Genomic DNA, 16,678 nt, shown 5'->3' on the forward strand with positions numbered 1-16,678 from the left:
CATGCACTACAAAACAGCATATTTATGATGGCACTTTGAAAAGATATGGGCTGTAGTGTCACATATTGACAATTCCTTGGCCAGAGGCTTAACAGTGCCAGCAGTGCCAGAACATTAAGAAGACAGCAAAAACAGAAAGGGGAGAAGATGGTGAGGTAGCTATATAACATGAGCGAGAATGCTCCTGATCGCAAAGCAGAGAAATTGACTTTTTTTCTTAGTATTTTCTATAGTCATTGCTCTATCCCTGTTCTAGAATTCATGTCATGATAAGAATTTCTTCACAATGACTTCTTGCATTGCTTTCAGACATTGCAATTAAAGAATGCAAAGAAAGAACCTCACAGAGGTAACAGAGTTTGTTTTCCTGGGATTCTCCAGATTCCACAAACATCAGATCACTCTCTTTGTGGTTTTTCTCATCCTGTACATATTAACCGTGGCTGGCAATGCCATCATCATGACCATCATCCGCATTGACCATCACCTCCACACCCCCATGTACTTCTTCCTGAGCATGCTGGCTAGCTCAGAGACAGTGTACACACTGGTCATCATTCCACAGATGCTCTCCAGCCTCGTAGCCCAGACCCAGCCGATCTCCCTAGCAGGTTGTACTACCCAAATGTTCTTCTTTGTTATCTTGGCCATCAACAATTGCTTCTTGCTGACAGTGATGGGCTATGACCGCTATGTGGCCATCTGTAATCCCTTGAGATACATGCTCATTATGAGCAAGAGGGTGTGTGTCCAGCTGGTGTGTGGAGCCTTTAGCATTGGCCTGGCCATGGCAGCTGTCCAGGTAACATCCATATTTACCTTACCTTTTTGTCACAGGGTGGTTGGTCATTTCTTCTGTGACATCCTCCTTGTCATGAAACTCTCCTGTATTAATACCACTATCAATGAGGTAATCAATTTTGTTGTCAGCTTATTTGTCATCCCGGTCCCCATGGGTCTGGTCTTCATCTCCTATGTCCTCATCATCTCCACTGTCCTCAAGATTGCCTCAGCTGAGGGTTGGAAGAAGACCTTTGCCACTTGTGCCTCCCACCTCACTGTGGTCATTGTCCATTATGGCTGTGCCTCCATTGCCTACCTTAAGCCCAAGTCAGAAAACTCTATAGAACAAGACCTCCTTCTCTCAGTGACCTAAACCATCATCACTCCCCTGCTGAACCATGTTGTTTACAGCCCAAGGAACAAGGAGGTCAAAGATATCCTATGCAGGGCCATGGGCAGAAACATTTCTTAATGCACTATTCCTCTATATAAATAGACATTTATTCATAGAAATGTGTGTCCTTACTTACATTAAACAACCTTACGACTCTGTCCCATGCAGTCTATGCTGCAATGGGATGTGCATGTCTTGCTTTGGTATATTTATTACAAAATCTTAGTCTTTGTTTCCATATATTTCAAAGTTTTGTCCAGGCATTTTCTTTTTTTTTTTTTTTTAGCATCTTAAAACAACAAACATTTATTTATTTATTCATTTATTTTTTTTTTCTGAGACAGGGTCTCATTCTGTTGTCCAGGCTGGAGTGCAGGGCACAATCACGGCTCACTGCAGCCTCAACCTCCTGGGCTCAAGCAATCCTCCCACCTCAGCCTCCTGAGTAGCTGGGACCACAAGGTGCACACCACCATGCCCAGATAATTTTCACTTTTTTTATTATTATTATACTTTAAGTTTTAGGGTACACGTGCACAATGTGCAGGTTTGTTACATATGTATCCATGTGCCATGTTGGTGTGCTGCACCCATTAACTCGTCATTTAACATTAGGTATATCTCCTAATGCTGTCCCTCCCCCCTCCCCCCACCCCACAATAGTCCCTGGAGTGTGATTGTCCAGGCATTTTCAGCTAGCGATGTGAGAGGTCAAGGAGAATGGGCATGATTTTTAGGAAAGAATATCCAAATTTCTAGGATGAAGAAAGGGACTTCTTAAAAGTATATTAAATGTGATTATATTGTGTTTAAAAAATAAAAAGCAATGTGTATCATTTTTGTAATGCAATCTACAGAAAATAAAACTACAAAATCATCTCAGCAAGGTAAGGATAGTCAATAATGATGGATTCCCCTGAAAGAAAATAGTATCAGAATTGTCAGGGAAAAGTGAGATGAGTGTATTAAATTTTTAAAAGAATAGGAAAGTTGGAAAACACTGGCTTAGTCCTTGAAAATTTAGTCTTTATTATTCAATTTATGCTAAAGCCTTTGCTTTTATCCACTGTAGTCGTCAGATGCTGGCCATGGCCACAGATCATACTTAACTCTCACCTTTCTAATCTAAATTCCCTAATTCAATTCTCTCTGGCTGCTGGTTCTCTCCATGGGATCAACTTCTCTCTAATCATTATGAAGAAAAATAGAGTTGGTCAAGAAGATCTGTGCCCTGTTAGAATGAGAACCATAAAAGCATTCCACATTTGCACATACCATGGCACCTCCTGGTAGCATAAAGAAACAAAAATAGAACAAAACAAACAGTCCCGGCAGTCAGGAGTAGTTCAGAAGTATAATTGTTCAATCACTCAATTCACCAAACAAGGCTAACAAGAAAAAAAATCTTTTTCCTTAATAGACTCCTTTGAGAAAAATATCCTTTTTCCCAGGGCTTTGTGGGAACTTGTTTGGTTTCATGCCTATACATACCTCCTATATGGTTATCTTGGGTGATGGGTGATGGTAGGGAGGGTTTAAGACTTTTGTTGAGTGCTTCCTTCTACTAAAATATTTTTTGTCAAGAATACTTCTCTGCTCATCCCCTAATGCCATTTTTCTTTTTTTCAAGAGAGTCATTTTTTTCTTTTCCCTCCACTGAGAAAGAATCGATAACATCCTAAGGAGCTCATCTCGGGTAAAGAATATCTTTACAGATTTCTGAATTCTAGACTGGGGAGACCATAGTTCTTTCAAGGTCTGACCAGTTCTTTCTAATTCCTGTCCTGTATCTTTGCAATTTCTACATCATAGAAACAAGGCTTCCCACAGAAGCTGTTGGGGGCTCAAAGGTTGGGTCCAGGAGTCTTGGACATGCTGTGAGGTCTTTCTTGACAGTGCTCTCAGGGTCAGCCCACTACAGATCTAAACCTCTATACCCAACAAGAGTGAGGCAGCTTCCCTCCAGAATGACAGTGTCTCTCCTGACAGTATGAAAGAACCCCTCCCACTGCCATCAAGGCCACCTATACTGCCAACTCTTAATTATAACCGGCTCTTCTCAATTCCCTCTGGACTAGCAACTACTTGTACATCCTCAGACCTGTCTTTTTGTGTGTAGAAGGGAAGAGATGAGACAGAGAGGGCTGTTCTGAGCAGGAAAGTACAATGATGGAAGGTGGGTGGTGATCAAACCTGCTCTATCCTGTTCCGGTGGCAGTGGCCACCTCACACTGCCCATTACTCTCCTTTCTACTTCTGCACACAGCCACTCTCCTTCATTAGTTCAGGAATCAAAGACAAAGGTTTCTCCAGTATTCTCTCTACATCTAAATGCTGCAACAGCAGACATACCACAGGCCACTCGTACAATCAAAAGTTAAATGTCACAGCAGGGCCCACAAAGAGCTGGCAGAAAATATGAGTCATAAACCTTGAAGGCGAAATATCTTTGTCTCTAACTCTGTTACCCACAGTGGTTCAACCATATGTCCAATTTTTTTAAATAAACACGTGTGCTTCTAATTTCTTCTTGATAATAAGATGTTGTCTTACATGATGGATAGAATAGAGGTCCCAGAGTCAGATGGGTGCTGAGTTCACTTACTCACTCAGCACCCATCAGAACCTTTTTATGAATATGTTTTTAATTCTGCCTCACTTGTCATCAAAAGCATTTTTTAATACCCTTACCCATTTGTTTTGCACAGGCTGGTATCCAGTGACAAACACTATTTCACATTGTTTTCTGCAGTATCATTTACCTCACTCCCACCCAGCAGTTAGTTGTTCTCTCTTGAGTGTTCCTAAAGTTATTTGTGGGAAATTACATTAGTCTAACATTTTTTCATTGTGCTTTTCTTGCTTGTTTCTATCACTGGATCACAGGCATATTGGGATCAGGAACTGCTTTCCTCATTATGATACCCCTGCATGGGACAGCACCTGGAGAGTAGGTGTTCAACAAATCCTCACTTAGAGGTTGAGTACCTACTATGTACAAGCACCATGCTTGGACTTCTTGGCGTGTCTTGCTGAACTAGACACATCTGCTGTCTTTGTTTGTTCAAGCTGCTTTAACAAAAGACAAAAGAGTGGGTAATTTATAAACAACAGAAATTTCGAGCTCACAGTCCTGGGGTCTGGGAGGTTAATGACCAAGGCACTAACAGGTTCAGTGTTTGGTGAGGGCCTAGTCTCTACTTCCAAGATGGCACCTTGTTGCTGCATTTTCCAGAGGGGATGAACACTGCTTCTCACATGGGAAGAGATGGAAGGGCAAAAATGGACCTATCTAGTTACTCCCAGCCCTTTTATAAGGTCACTAACAAATTTATAAGGTTATATGGTTTGGAAGTCCCACCCAAATCTCATATTGAAATGTAATCCCCAGTGTTGGAGGTGGGGCTTGGTGGATGGTGACTGGATCATGGGGATGGGTTTCTCATAAATGGTTTAGTACCATCCTCTTGGTACTGTCCTTGAGATAGTGAGTTCTCACAAGATCTGGTCCTTTAAAAGCGTATGGCACCTCCCACCTCACTGTCTTGCTCCTGCCCCCACCATGTGAGACACCTGCTCCCCCGTGACCTCCCACCATGATTGTAAGCTTCCTGAGGCCTACCCAGAAATAGATGCCCATGTTATGCTTCCTGTACAGTGTGCAGAACCATGAGCTAATTAAACATCTTTTCTTTATAAATTACTCAGTCTCCGGTGTTTCTTTATAGCAATGCAAGAACAGACTAATACATAAGGGCTCTGCCTTCATGACTTAATCACCTCCTAAATGTCCTACTTCTTAATGATATCACGTTGGGGTTTAAGTTTCAACATGAATTTTCGAGGGGACACAAACATTCAAACTAAAGCACCCGCTATCCTTTTTCTGTGTCCTTTGCAGTGGGCCCTCCCCTAAATACAAACATACAGTCATAAGCTCCTCCACTGTGGCAGAGTCACTTGGGTCTGCCTGTTCTTTCTCTTTCCCTGGCCTTTCTATGAGCCTATTCTCAGTTGCTTTAAGACCTCTCTCAGCCCCAGTGTTAACTTAGTTATTTGCACTGATTAATCGCTTAGCAACACAGAAGCAGAAACAGTCAAGATTTTCACAAAAGGGCATAGAGTTACCAAGAAAATCATTCTTACTCATATGAGGATGTAACCTTTGAAATGTGTTTAAAGAGAAACAAGTTTCTAAATGGAGAGTGATGTGCCACATACAATTAAGAATCAGGACATCTTCTAATTATACTTTTGGCATACGACAAACAAATTTATTATGAGGCTAGAATATCATCCCACAATTTTACATTTTGAATTATAATGGAACAAAAGCTTAGCTTCCTTTGTTGCTGGAGACCAAATCCTCAAGTTTCTGACCTCCTAATTTCTCAACTCCTATTTCTTCTGCAATGAAGACAGTGACTAGATGAGATAATAGACCTGAAAATACCAACCACCCGCAATAAAAAGCTTTATTGAGGGAAGCAACTAGCTCTGGAAAATGACAGAAGAGAGAAGGAAACAAGGAGATGACTCTGAGGGTAGATACCAGATGAATATCATTTTTCAGAAACTCATTTCTGAAGGAAACAGGAATTCCAAAGCAGCAAAGCAATGTGACGTAAAGCAGAAGACAATTACCACTTATTGAGGGTTTACTGCAAAGCAGATATCATGTGAAATGGTAGTTGTGTACGTTATTTCACTTAAAACTTCAATTTTTAGTACTTGGCACTTCACAAGAGTCTTCAAATATAGTGTCCTATTTGATCCTTATAGTAACCTTATGAAATATGCATTGTTTCATTGTTTTATTGTTTCATTGCTATAAAATATGCATTGTTTCTACCATTAACTTTTTAGGTTCATGGTAGAAACATTACCTGACTTGCTTCAAGTCACACAGTTGATAACTGACAGAAATAGAATTGATACCAACATTCACCAACCAACTTCAAAAGGTATGTGTTTTCCACTATGTTACCACCATCTCTCATCTTTAATCTTTTTGAAAGATAGAATATGCTTCCCAGCTTTTAGTCACTCTGGTCTCATCATGGACATCACTTCCACCAAAAAGTCTTCCCTAAATAATTTATTAGATGTTCCTTTCATAAGCACCCACACCATTCTAAGATTGCCTCTTCCCTGGCCATGTATCAAAATTGCTCATTTCCTAGTCTGCCTCCCTTACCACACAGTCAACCCCTCAACAGAACTACTTTCTGTATCCTCAGTGCTAGGACAGTTCTTGGCATAAGATACACCTCCATAAGTTACTTAAGCACAAAATTGAAATGTACACATCTGTAGCTTCTTCTTGATGGTTGAGTGTACCGAAAATGACCATCCATTGTTCTCCAGTGCTGTGAAGCATCCAGGTTCTCAGGATGATGGGGCTTTCCCTTGCTTTGAAGAGCTCACGGTATCCTTTCTTATCTGCTATTTCCAAATTGTGGGAGAGGAGAAAAGCAGATGAATAGTATATACAATTACCTGTAAAGTAGCACCCTTGGGGATAGCACTGCCTAGAGATGAAGGATTTCCCATCAGATTTTCTAATTTTGCCTCTGCCACTCACTAGATATTCTAACCTCTTTATGCATCTATTTCCAGATTTTTTAATGGGGTAGTGATAGCACCTAGAAAGGTAGGTATCATTATTCCCATTCTTATACATTGAGTTTGGCAGGGTTAAGTAAACTGCCAGGTAGTTTGAAGTAGCAAAGCTGTCTGCCTGATGTCAAATTCTGTACTCCACCCTCCCACTATTTCACAGGATTCGTCGAAAACAGATAATAAATCTCCACATGAATATTTGGGTCTATACAAAAATCTACATACTATCATAAGCCCATTTATCAAAGTTATATTGCATGCAGACACCGTGCTAGACACTGGGGCTAGAGTAATGCTTAAGATACCACAACCCATGCCTTCATGTGCTAATAGAGAAATAGGGGAGGACAAAAATTAAGCAAGTAGTTATGATAAAGTATGATAAATCCTATGACAGGAGAAATATGAAATGCTATGGGAACACACATTGGTGGGTTCTAACCAAATAAAGAGGTCAAGAAAGAGCTACCAGAAGAAGTAAGAGTTTAAGCTTAAAATCTAAAGATTCAGTAGGAATCAGCTGGATGAAGTCTTGGCAGAAGGGTCTGGGAAAGAAAGATCAAAGGTATATTCCAGTCAGAAGAATTAGCAATGCAAAGACATGTAAACAAATTAATTACAAAAAGTTTTTTTTTTTTTTTTTTTTTTTTGAGACAGAGTCTCGCTCTGTCGCCCAGGCTGGAGTGCAGTGGCGCAATCTCGGCTCACTGCAAGCTCCGCCTCCCAGGTTCACGCCATTCTCCTGCCTCAGCCTCTCCGAGTAGCTGGGACTACAGGCGCCCGCCACCACGCCCAGCTAATTTTTTGTATTTTTAGTAGAGACGGGGTTTCACCGTGGTCTCGATATCCTGACCTCGTGATCTGCCCGCCTCGGCCTCCCAAAGTGCTGGGATTACAAGCGTGAGCCACCGTGCCTGGCCAATTACAAAAAGTTTAATAGAGCTGGGGTATAACATTCATGGGGTATTGATAGAAGAGCAAAGAAAGACAGTAGTAGTCGCATGATAAAGAACTTCAAACCCATACTACAGAGTGTGTACCCTAAAGATAATGAAGAACATTTATGTGACTTTAAGTAAAGCAATGGTATGATTTAATGTGTAATTCAGAAATCTCACCCTGCTCACAGAGGAGAGAAATGGATTATAAAGGGGCAAGACCGGCAGGAAGATTGATTGGGAATCTACAGTAGGAATACAAAGATAGGTGTTGGTAGGCTGGGCCAGGTGGAAGCTGTGCTGATGAAGAGAAATTGACAGATTTAAGAAATCTGTGGGCAGCAAGACTGACATTTCCTGGTGATGGATTCAGTGTGAGAGGTAATGGAGCCAGAGATGATCCTGATTATTTCTGGCTTAGGCAATGGGGTGAACGGCAGTGTCCTCAACTAATACAAGGAACACTGGAAAAGAAGCAAGTCAGAGTGTTAAAAAAAGACAATGAATTTAATTTTTGGACTTTTGAAGTTGACATATCTGTGAGGAATTCAAGTGGAGATATCCAGGAAGCAGCTAGATACATGGACCTAGAATTCAGGAGAGTGGTCTGAGCTAGAGACGTAGCTGTAGGAATCAGAAGTATACAGATGGTCATTTTTGAAATGAGAATGAATGGGTTCCCCCAGGGAGGATGTGGAGGAGAGAAGTCCACCTAGGGTTAATGCTGAGGAGCGGCTGATGGGATGGAATACTGCACAGGAATGTGAGGGTAGCCCTGACAATGAAAAAAACTGTCAGGAAAGCAAGGTGTGGGGAGAAGGAGAATTCTCTGCACCAGGTTCCAAGGTCTTCAATGACTGATAATCTCTAATGTCCATTGGAATATAGGAGTGGGGGCAGGGGACAATTAAGACACTCAGATTTACCTTGAGTTGGATCTGAGATCCAGCAACTATTGTGCAGAAGACAAAAATAGTCCACTCTTCTTCCAACCCTCTTCCTCCATCTTTTTCATACCATGGGGCCACACAGAAGTCAAGTCAATGTAGCTAGAGGTCTCTGTCCATCACACATGTACTGTCCAAGTGCATAAGTGGGAGTCCAGCCTCATCTCACACCACCACCACCACCACCACTATCCTCACTGTGCTTGTTCCCTCCAAAGTGGAAGATACAAATGAAAGGGAACAGAAGAACAGCAGGATGTTCTAGGTAAGCTGCCAGGCAGAAAGCCTCATGTCAACATTCATGGGGTGGGAGCAGATGGCAGACCCTATTCATTCCATTATGCTGTGGCCAGGAAATTAAAATACTATCCTTGCAGTCCTGTCACAGTACCTTGGATGTTTCAGCACAGAAATTTAAACATGAATCTTTCTAAACTTCTATTCCCATCCCTGTGAATAGGCTGAAATGTGGTTAAGAGGGTATTAAAAAGCAGTGATACCTTAATCCGTAAGATGACAAAGGAAGCTTAGAGGCTCCTCAGGACCAGGGGACCCTCCCATCCTGGGCCCAGTTGCCTTTGGAGGTGTCTTGCCAGAAGGAGGCCAGACCTTCAAGGAACACGTGTGACAGAATGCTCAGTTGGGTTCTTCTTGTTGTCTTAGAATTAAAGCCCTATCTGAAAAGAAGACACACTTTAAAGATGGTCGCTAACATTTAGGGCCTGACACCACCTTCAGACTTTGTTAAAGGACACCAGAGCCAGCTTTATTACTACTCTCAATAAAAACCACAGCCTTGTTTTCTGTATTAGTCCATTTTCACACTGCTGATAAAGACATACCTGAGACTGGGTAATTTATAAAGAAAAAGAGATTTAATGGACTCACAGTTCCACATGGCTGGGGAGACCTCACAATCATGGTGGAAGACAAAAGTCACGTCGTACACATGGCAGCAGGTAGGAGAGAATGAGAGCCAAGCAAAAGGGGAAACCCCTTATAAAACCATCAGATCTCGTGAGACTTATTCACTACCACGAGAACAGTATGAGGGAAACTGCCACTTTGATTCAATTACCTCCCACCAGTCCCTCCCACAATACATGGGAATTATGGGAGCTATAATTCAAGGTGAGATTTGGGTGGTGACACAGCCAAACCATATCATCTTCCTTCTAGTCCCTCCCCCCAGTGAAATAAGAGGTGAAATTAGAGGATGCTGGAAGCAGCCTTGGAGTACAATTTTGTGGTCATAGGAGATTTCTACCCACCCCATCCTTTCATTTCCCTAAAAAGAAACATTATTTACAAAAGGGGGCAATGCTGCAAAAAGCTTACTGGCATCTCACTTCCTTGTTAGATGTCTTCCTGGGCAGAAAACTCAATGATCTTATCCTGGACCCAAAAGGCAAGTAGAAAGGGAGTCAGGAAAAGACATCCGGGTGTACTTTAGGGCCTGAAATTCCACGTGATGTCTTGATGTCTTTGAGCCTCACAAGCTCCAAAGGCTCAACCGTGAGTCCCCTGGCTCTTGCCAGATACATCTCCCATCCAACAGGAAAGGTTCCCCATCCAGTTTATTCCTCTATTAGCTGGACTGGCTGCACCCCCCACAGTCCCCAACTTAAATCTTCTGCCAGGTTTAAAATTACTCAAACAGGGCAGTCTATCTTCCTACAGGAACCAACGTTCACCTCACCCCCTTGCAAAACAAAGCATTCCTCCCATAGCCCCTTCTGGTTCACTCTGTTCCTGGGTACAATTCCATGTGGTCCTGCAGGGCATGTGATGTTCTTCTTCCCCAGGCTGTGAATCTGTATGACTAATAAACTACAATCTGCCCAGTGCCAAATGTTGTGTTTGGCCATCTGGTACTATCAAGGGTTAGGATCTTTCTTTCACCAACAAGGTGAAGAGGTGGTGATCAGAACAAAGGGTAGAGGTTATCACAAGAACGTAGGAGTTTCTTGGGATCAAATGGACTCTGCTAAGTGTGTTGGCTTGAGATAAATTGCAGGTTGTCCACCCAAGGGCAGCCTGCAAGGGGGTCTAGCAGCAAGAGATTGCATGTGTCTCCTGGAGGTGGGGTAGTAGAAGGGGACAGGGGCAGGCAACTCAACATGCCCATGTCAAGGGGCTCTCTGGGAGGCCTTTGTGGGGCCCTCCACAAAACCCATGCATGTGCCAGAGCTGACATTTAGGTCTGCCCCACACAGAAACCTGTCAATGACAGCCAGAGAAGCCATGATAACCACTCCCAGGAGACTGCAAACAAGGTTGTTAATTGAATCAACAGTTTTCTCTGTCCATCTCCTTACTCACCTCAACACCCCCAGGAAGTACGTCACGATGCGGCGGAGAAATTTCAAAGCCAGTCTAGCACTTCCCTCAATCACACTTTCAAAAGCTGCTTAAGTAGGAGAGGAAGATAGATAAATAGTAGACCCCACCTTTCTCATCCCTGCCCCCAGTACAAATAGCTGGCATAGGAAGAAAATCAAAAGAACAAGCCATTATTCCCACTGGTTTTCCTCTCCTGCAAGCTATGAATCTAGCCATTGACAAGGCCAGCAGAGAGAGGAGAGGGAAATGTCAACTTGTAATAATTGAAAGGGAAGGAAACATTATGGGATCTGCCCAAAATGGCAGTAAGAGGCAGAAAATAGAAATTTTACAGAGCATGGTTGGAAACAGAAGCTGAACAAAAAAAAATCAAACTGTTTATATTAATCCAACTGTGTAAGTGATCAATAAACTGCTTACATATAAATAGGATTTTGTAAAATTGTTTAGATCTCAACGGAGCCCATCTACTAACATGTAAGAATTTTATTCAACCTTCAGAAGTAAGACCTCTGTACACATTTTAAAAATTGTATTAGGCGTGTATGCAGGGAAGTATACTTGCCATTTAACAGGCATTTGATAAACGTTTGTGGAATTAGCAGAACTGTAAGGATGAGGTTAGGCCTTGGCTACAAAGAATAGGGGCATGCTATGAATGAGGCCTGGGCTTCAACTGGCCTAAAACAAAGCTTTGCTATGTATGCAAGAAGACTTTGCTCTAATTTAGGCAGAAAAAACTTCCTCAACCACGTTTATAGGAAAAAGGGTGCAAGGAGGAACCATTAGATTCCTCTGATTATTTAGTCGTGTTTCTTTTCAGATACCTATGTGCCTAGGAGAGAAATAAATCACTTACCCACGTTTATTTTCTGGCATACCCTTCCCATTCTCTTAATTGTGCCCTTCATCCATCCCCAAGCCCTCTCAGGTACCTTGAGACATCTAGTAACAACCACAACCCTCGTACCTCTGAAAAACCTTTGAGAACCTAATGCCAAAAGCCAGCAGATAAAGAATGAAGCACCCACCAAGGCAGAGGGCCTGATGTAAGCATTGGACCTGTCATACCAGGAGCAAGACACAGCTTTCCTCTGTCTTCACTGAAGCCCACACCTTCCCGGCCCCCAGTTTAGAGGCTGCGCCATGGGGCTTTTATGGCACATGTATACCTATGTAACAAACCTGTACGTTCTGCACATGTATCCCAGAACTTAAAGTATAATAATAAAAAAGAATTACATCATATATACATAACATTAAAATAATAATAATAATAATAAAGGCAGTCTGCACTCCAGCCTGGGTGACAGAGCGAGACTCCGTTTCAAAAAAAAAAAAAAAAAAAGGCAGTGAGAGAGTGGTTTGATAGCTTTCTTTGAGGTTTAATTAACATTCACAGTAAGAAGCAAAAACTTGGATTTCTAAATTTAATTCATAGGCATCACAGGATAGTCCTTATGTAGCTGAAGTAGTGAAATCTACAGGCCTCAAACCCAGGGAAGGTATTAACTTCTGATTCATGTCAAATTACTATCTGACCAGTCTTTACTTGAAGATCCATGTTATTACTGATTTATGGGTGGGTTAACGTTCCGTGGGCCTGGTTCTTTAATCATTCCTTTTCAAGCCTCCTTCCCCTAGGAGAAGAGGAGTATAGTAAAGAAAAGAAGAACATAAAGATACATAAAATATGACAATATACAATTACTTATCTACACATACATATATTTAGTCTTATTTATTATTTTCTGTAATGGAAGGACTGACCTATAAGAACTGAAAACATGGTTCCAGGCAAGATGGCCGAATAGGAACAGGCCTGGTCTGCAGCTCCCAGCGAGACCAATGCAGAAGGCAAGAGATTTCTGCATTTCCAACTGAGGTATCCAGTTCATCTCATTGGGACTGGTTAGACAGTGGGTGCAGCCCACACACAGCGAGCAGAAGTAGGGTGGGGCGTCGCCTCATACGTGAAGTGCAAGGGGTAGGGGAACTCCCTCCCCTAGCCGAGGGAAGCTGTGAGGGACTGTGCTGTGAGGGACAGTGCTATCTGGCCCAGATACTATGCTTTTCTTATGGTTTTGGCAACCTGCAGACCAGGAGATTCCCTTGGGTGCCTACACCACCAAGGCCCTAGGTTTCAAGCACAAAACTGGGTGGACGTTTAAGCAGACAGCAATCTAGATGCAGGACGTTTTTTTCATATCCCCATGGTGCCTGGAACCCCAGAGAGAGAGAACCGTTCACTCTCCTGGAAAGGGGGCTGAAGCCAGGGGGCCAAGAGGTCTTGCTCAGCATATCCCACCCCCATGGAGCCCAGCAAGCTAAGAAAAACTGGCTGGAAATTCTCGCTGCCAGCAGGGCAGTCTGAAGTCAACCTGGAAAGCTTGAGCTTGGTGGCGGGGAGGGGCATCTACCATTACTGAGACTTGAGTAAGCAGTTTTCCCCTCACAGTGTTGAGATAGATGGCAAGCTCAGACTGGGCAGAGCTTATTGCAGCCTGGCAAAGCCGCTGTAGCCAGACTGCCTCTCTAGATTCCTCCTCTCTAGGCAGGGCATCTATGAAATAAAGACAACAGCCCCAGTCAGGGGCTTATAGATAAAACCCCCATCTCCCTGGGACAGAGCACCTGAAGGAAGGGGCAACTGTGGGCACACCTCCATCAGACTTAAACGTCCCTGCCTGCTGGCTTGGAAAAGAGCAGCAGATCTCACAGCAGGGCGATCAAGCTCTGCTAAGGGACAGACAACCTACTCAAGTGGGTCCCTGACCCGGCTGCCTCCTGACTGGGAAACACCTCCCAGCAGAGGTTGACAGACACCTCATGCAGGAGAGCTCTGGCTGACATCTGGCAGGTGTCACTCTGGGACAAAGCTTCCAGAGGAAGGAACAGGTAGTAATCTTTGCTGTTCTGCAGCCTCCACTCAGTCCTGGACTGAGGTTTGTTACATCAGCTTTGGTTGTTAAAGAGGGAAACTTGCTGTCATGGGTAAGAAAGGATCCCAATTCTTATGTTTAGAAGAGGACAAAACAGGTAACTAGAACAGAAAGTCAGAACAGGGAATATGCATTAATTAACTCAACTACTATTTCCTGAGGTTTTTGATAGACAGTACTTCTCCAAGGAGTTAACAATACAATGAGTGACTTAAATAAATTGATATTGGTAAATGTTACAATAAAGTCATACCTATGATACACCCTAGAAGCAGAGCAAGAGTACAGCAAAAGAAAATAGGATGGGGAAGACAGAAAAGAAGGGGTCTCTCAATGAAAGAGTAGGAGTTAGAGAGCAGAAAAGGGTAGAATGAAAAATTGCAGCTAAATAAAAAGCATAAAAATGAAAGAGGGTGTTGAATTAGGAGAGCAAGGAAAAGCTCAGTACTCTGGATGGTCTCTAAGGTGGGATATCACAGACAAAAGGCCAGAGCAGGGGCACCATAAAAATAGGTCACCAAATAAGGGATATCATACAGGCCAGCAGCCCCATGGAACCTGAATGTGGAGAAAGATAGTCAAAGAAATCCTGTTGCTAAGCAGAATCAATCCTTCTTGCCTCAAGCTCAGATGGGCTTGGGAACCAATATGTGGCCAAAACTCTAGGTGGGAAAGCAGAAAGCCCACCTCAGGAAAGCAAAGTAAGACTTCCATAGAGAAGTAAATCTGAACAGGGAGGGAAGGCTGAAATTGTTTTCTTTCAACTTTTTTAAATTTTCCTCCTCACATGTGTTAAAAAAAAAAAAACTTTAGACAAAATAAATTTAACTGGGTTTATTTGAGCAAAGAACAATTCATGAATCAGGCAACACTTAAAACTGGAAGAGGTTCAGAGAGCTCCACTTCAGCAATGTAAGCAGTTGGCTTTTATAGGCTGAGCATGGAAGCAAAGGAAAGACATTACTTGATTGGCTACAGCTAGGCATTTGCCTTAATTGGGTATGGTTTGATGGGAGGTCCCTAGATATATAAACAATCAGTTAGTTAGTTGTCTGTGATTGGCTGAAACTCAATTCAAAATTAATCAGGTACAAGGAATGCCTCTAAGTTTAGTTTTGTAAAACTTGTGTAACGCTTCCAGGTAGAGAAACAACCTCAGACCAATCACCTTCTGCTTACTTTGCTTTAACACATGTTAAAGTGCTAACACATATTAACACTTCAAGTGTTTAACACATGTTAAAGGGTCAGTGTAGACTGACAGTCATGTGAGCATGTCATGCAACAGGTCAAGCAGGGTTATACCTTTGAACCCAGCCTGCATCTGAGACAGTGCTCTGGTGCCTGAAACAGCGCAGATGTACCTCACCAGATAAAAACACAGAAGCACAGACGTCCATATTCCTCCCTTGAAAACTCTGTCCTGTAGGCAAGTTGGGTTGGAGTAGCAGGTGGTTTTATTCTAGAGTTGGTTTTTTTTCCCATCACATACATTTTTATGTCTGATTATCATATATTGCTTAAAATATTACTTAATCCATTACTGATACCTTAGAACTTATTTGTTTTTAAAGGCCTCAGGAGAAGTGGCCACAGGTTATTTTTTACCACGGAGTCATTTACAGATGAATCATATTTACAGAGAGTTATCCTGCATCACCTATTTGAATTTGTTTCTACACAAAACAAGATTCCCTCCAGGCATGGAGCTTATGTATAAATATCTTGTTCCTTTGCAGCCTCAGACTGTCAGTATTCCCCCCCACCACCACCTTTTAGTGTCCTTTTTTTCTCCAAGTGCATTGCCTTTGCATACACATCATTTGCTATCTTAATTATTTGACAAACAGGAATATTTCCGTCATCTTTCACTCCTACTGAGTTTTCTTCCCTGTGGTATTTTCAGTGAGTACCATCATATTGTTTCTGCTTAACTGTTTGAGATTCTTTCTTAATATGGTATTGGAAAGTTTTCTAATGGCATCTTCCTTGTAAAGAATTACCTCTAGACCTCAGAGAAAAAAGGAGCCCAACATTTAGAGTGTGAATTTCTCACCTTTTCTCTGGGTGAGAAAAATGATGTGACATAGTTAACTGATGCTATAATAAGGCTGAAAATCATAAGACACACACAAATAAATTACCTCTCAAGCCACCCCAACCCAAATATTGCAGCTACCACTAAGTACAAAATGGCAAGAGAGGCTTTTTGCTATTGTAAACACTTTAGGCTTTGATGAGATTTGCCATTTTTCATTTGAAGGCTAACCTTAATATTGACCATGTTGTAACTTTATGTGAATAAAAATACAGGCGCATAGTGCTCTGATATGGTTTGGCTCTGTGTTCCCACCCAAATCTCATCTTAAATTGTACTCCCATAATTCCTGTGTGTTGTGGGAGGGACCTGGTGGGAGATAACTGAATCATGGGGGTGGTTTCCCCCATGCTGTTTCCATGGTAGTGAATAAGTCTCACAAGATCTGATGGTTTTATCAGGGGTTTCTGCTTTTGCATCTTCCTCATTCTCTTTGTCTGCTGCCATGTGAGAGGTGCCTTTCACCTTCTGCCATGATTGTGAGGCCTCCCCAGCTACATGAAACCATAGTCCAATGAATCTCTTTCTTTTGTAAATTGCCCACTCTTGGGTGTGTCTTTATCAGCAGCATGAAAATTGACTAATACATGCCCTGACCCATGAAACAAAGA

At 42.3% G+C, this 16,678-nt stretch overlaps 1 protein-coding gene across 1 annotated transcript; it reads left to right on the top strand.

The window, feature by feature from the left end:
* Positions 1 to 325: 325 nt before the first annotated feature.
* Positions 326 to 1,156, top strand: LOC134734768 (putative olfactory receptor 10J6). The gene has a single exon (XM_063628168.1). It carries the CDS (start codon positions 326 to 328, stop codon positions 1,154 to 1,156), a length of 831 nt encoding a protein of 276 aa, XP_063484238.1.
* Positions 1,157 to 16,678: the final 15,522 nt, after the last annotated feature.

Source organism: Symphalangus syndactylus, chromosome 12, assembly GCF_028878055.3.
Source record: "Symphalangus syndactylus isolate Jambi chromosome 12, NHGRI_mSymSyn1-v2.1_pri, whole genome shotgun sequence".
In the NCBI taxonomy this organism is placed as follows: domain Eukaryota; kingdom Metazoa; phylum Chordata; class Mammalia; order Primates; family Hylobatidae; genus Symphalangus; species Symphalangus syndactylus.

What these genes read in the sequence shown, in the direction of transcription:
- LOC134734768 (XM_063628168.1), top strand. Translation starts at nt 326, where the DNA reads ATGCAAAGAAAGAACCTCACAGAGGTAACAGAGTTTGTTTTCCTGGGA.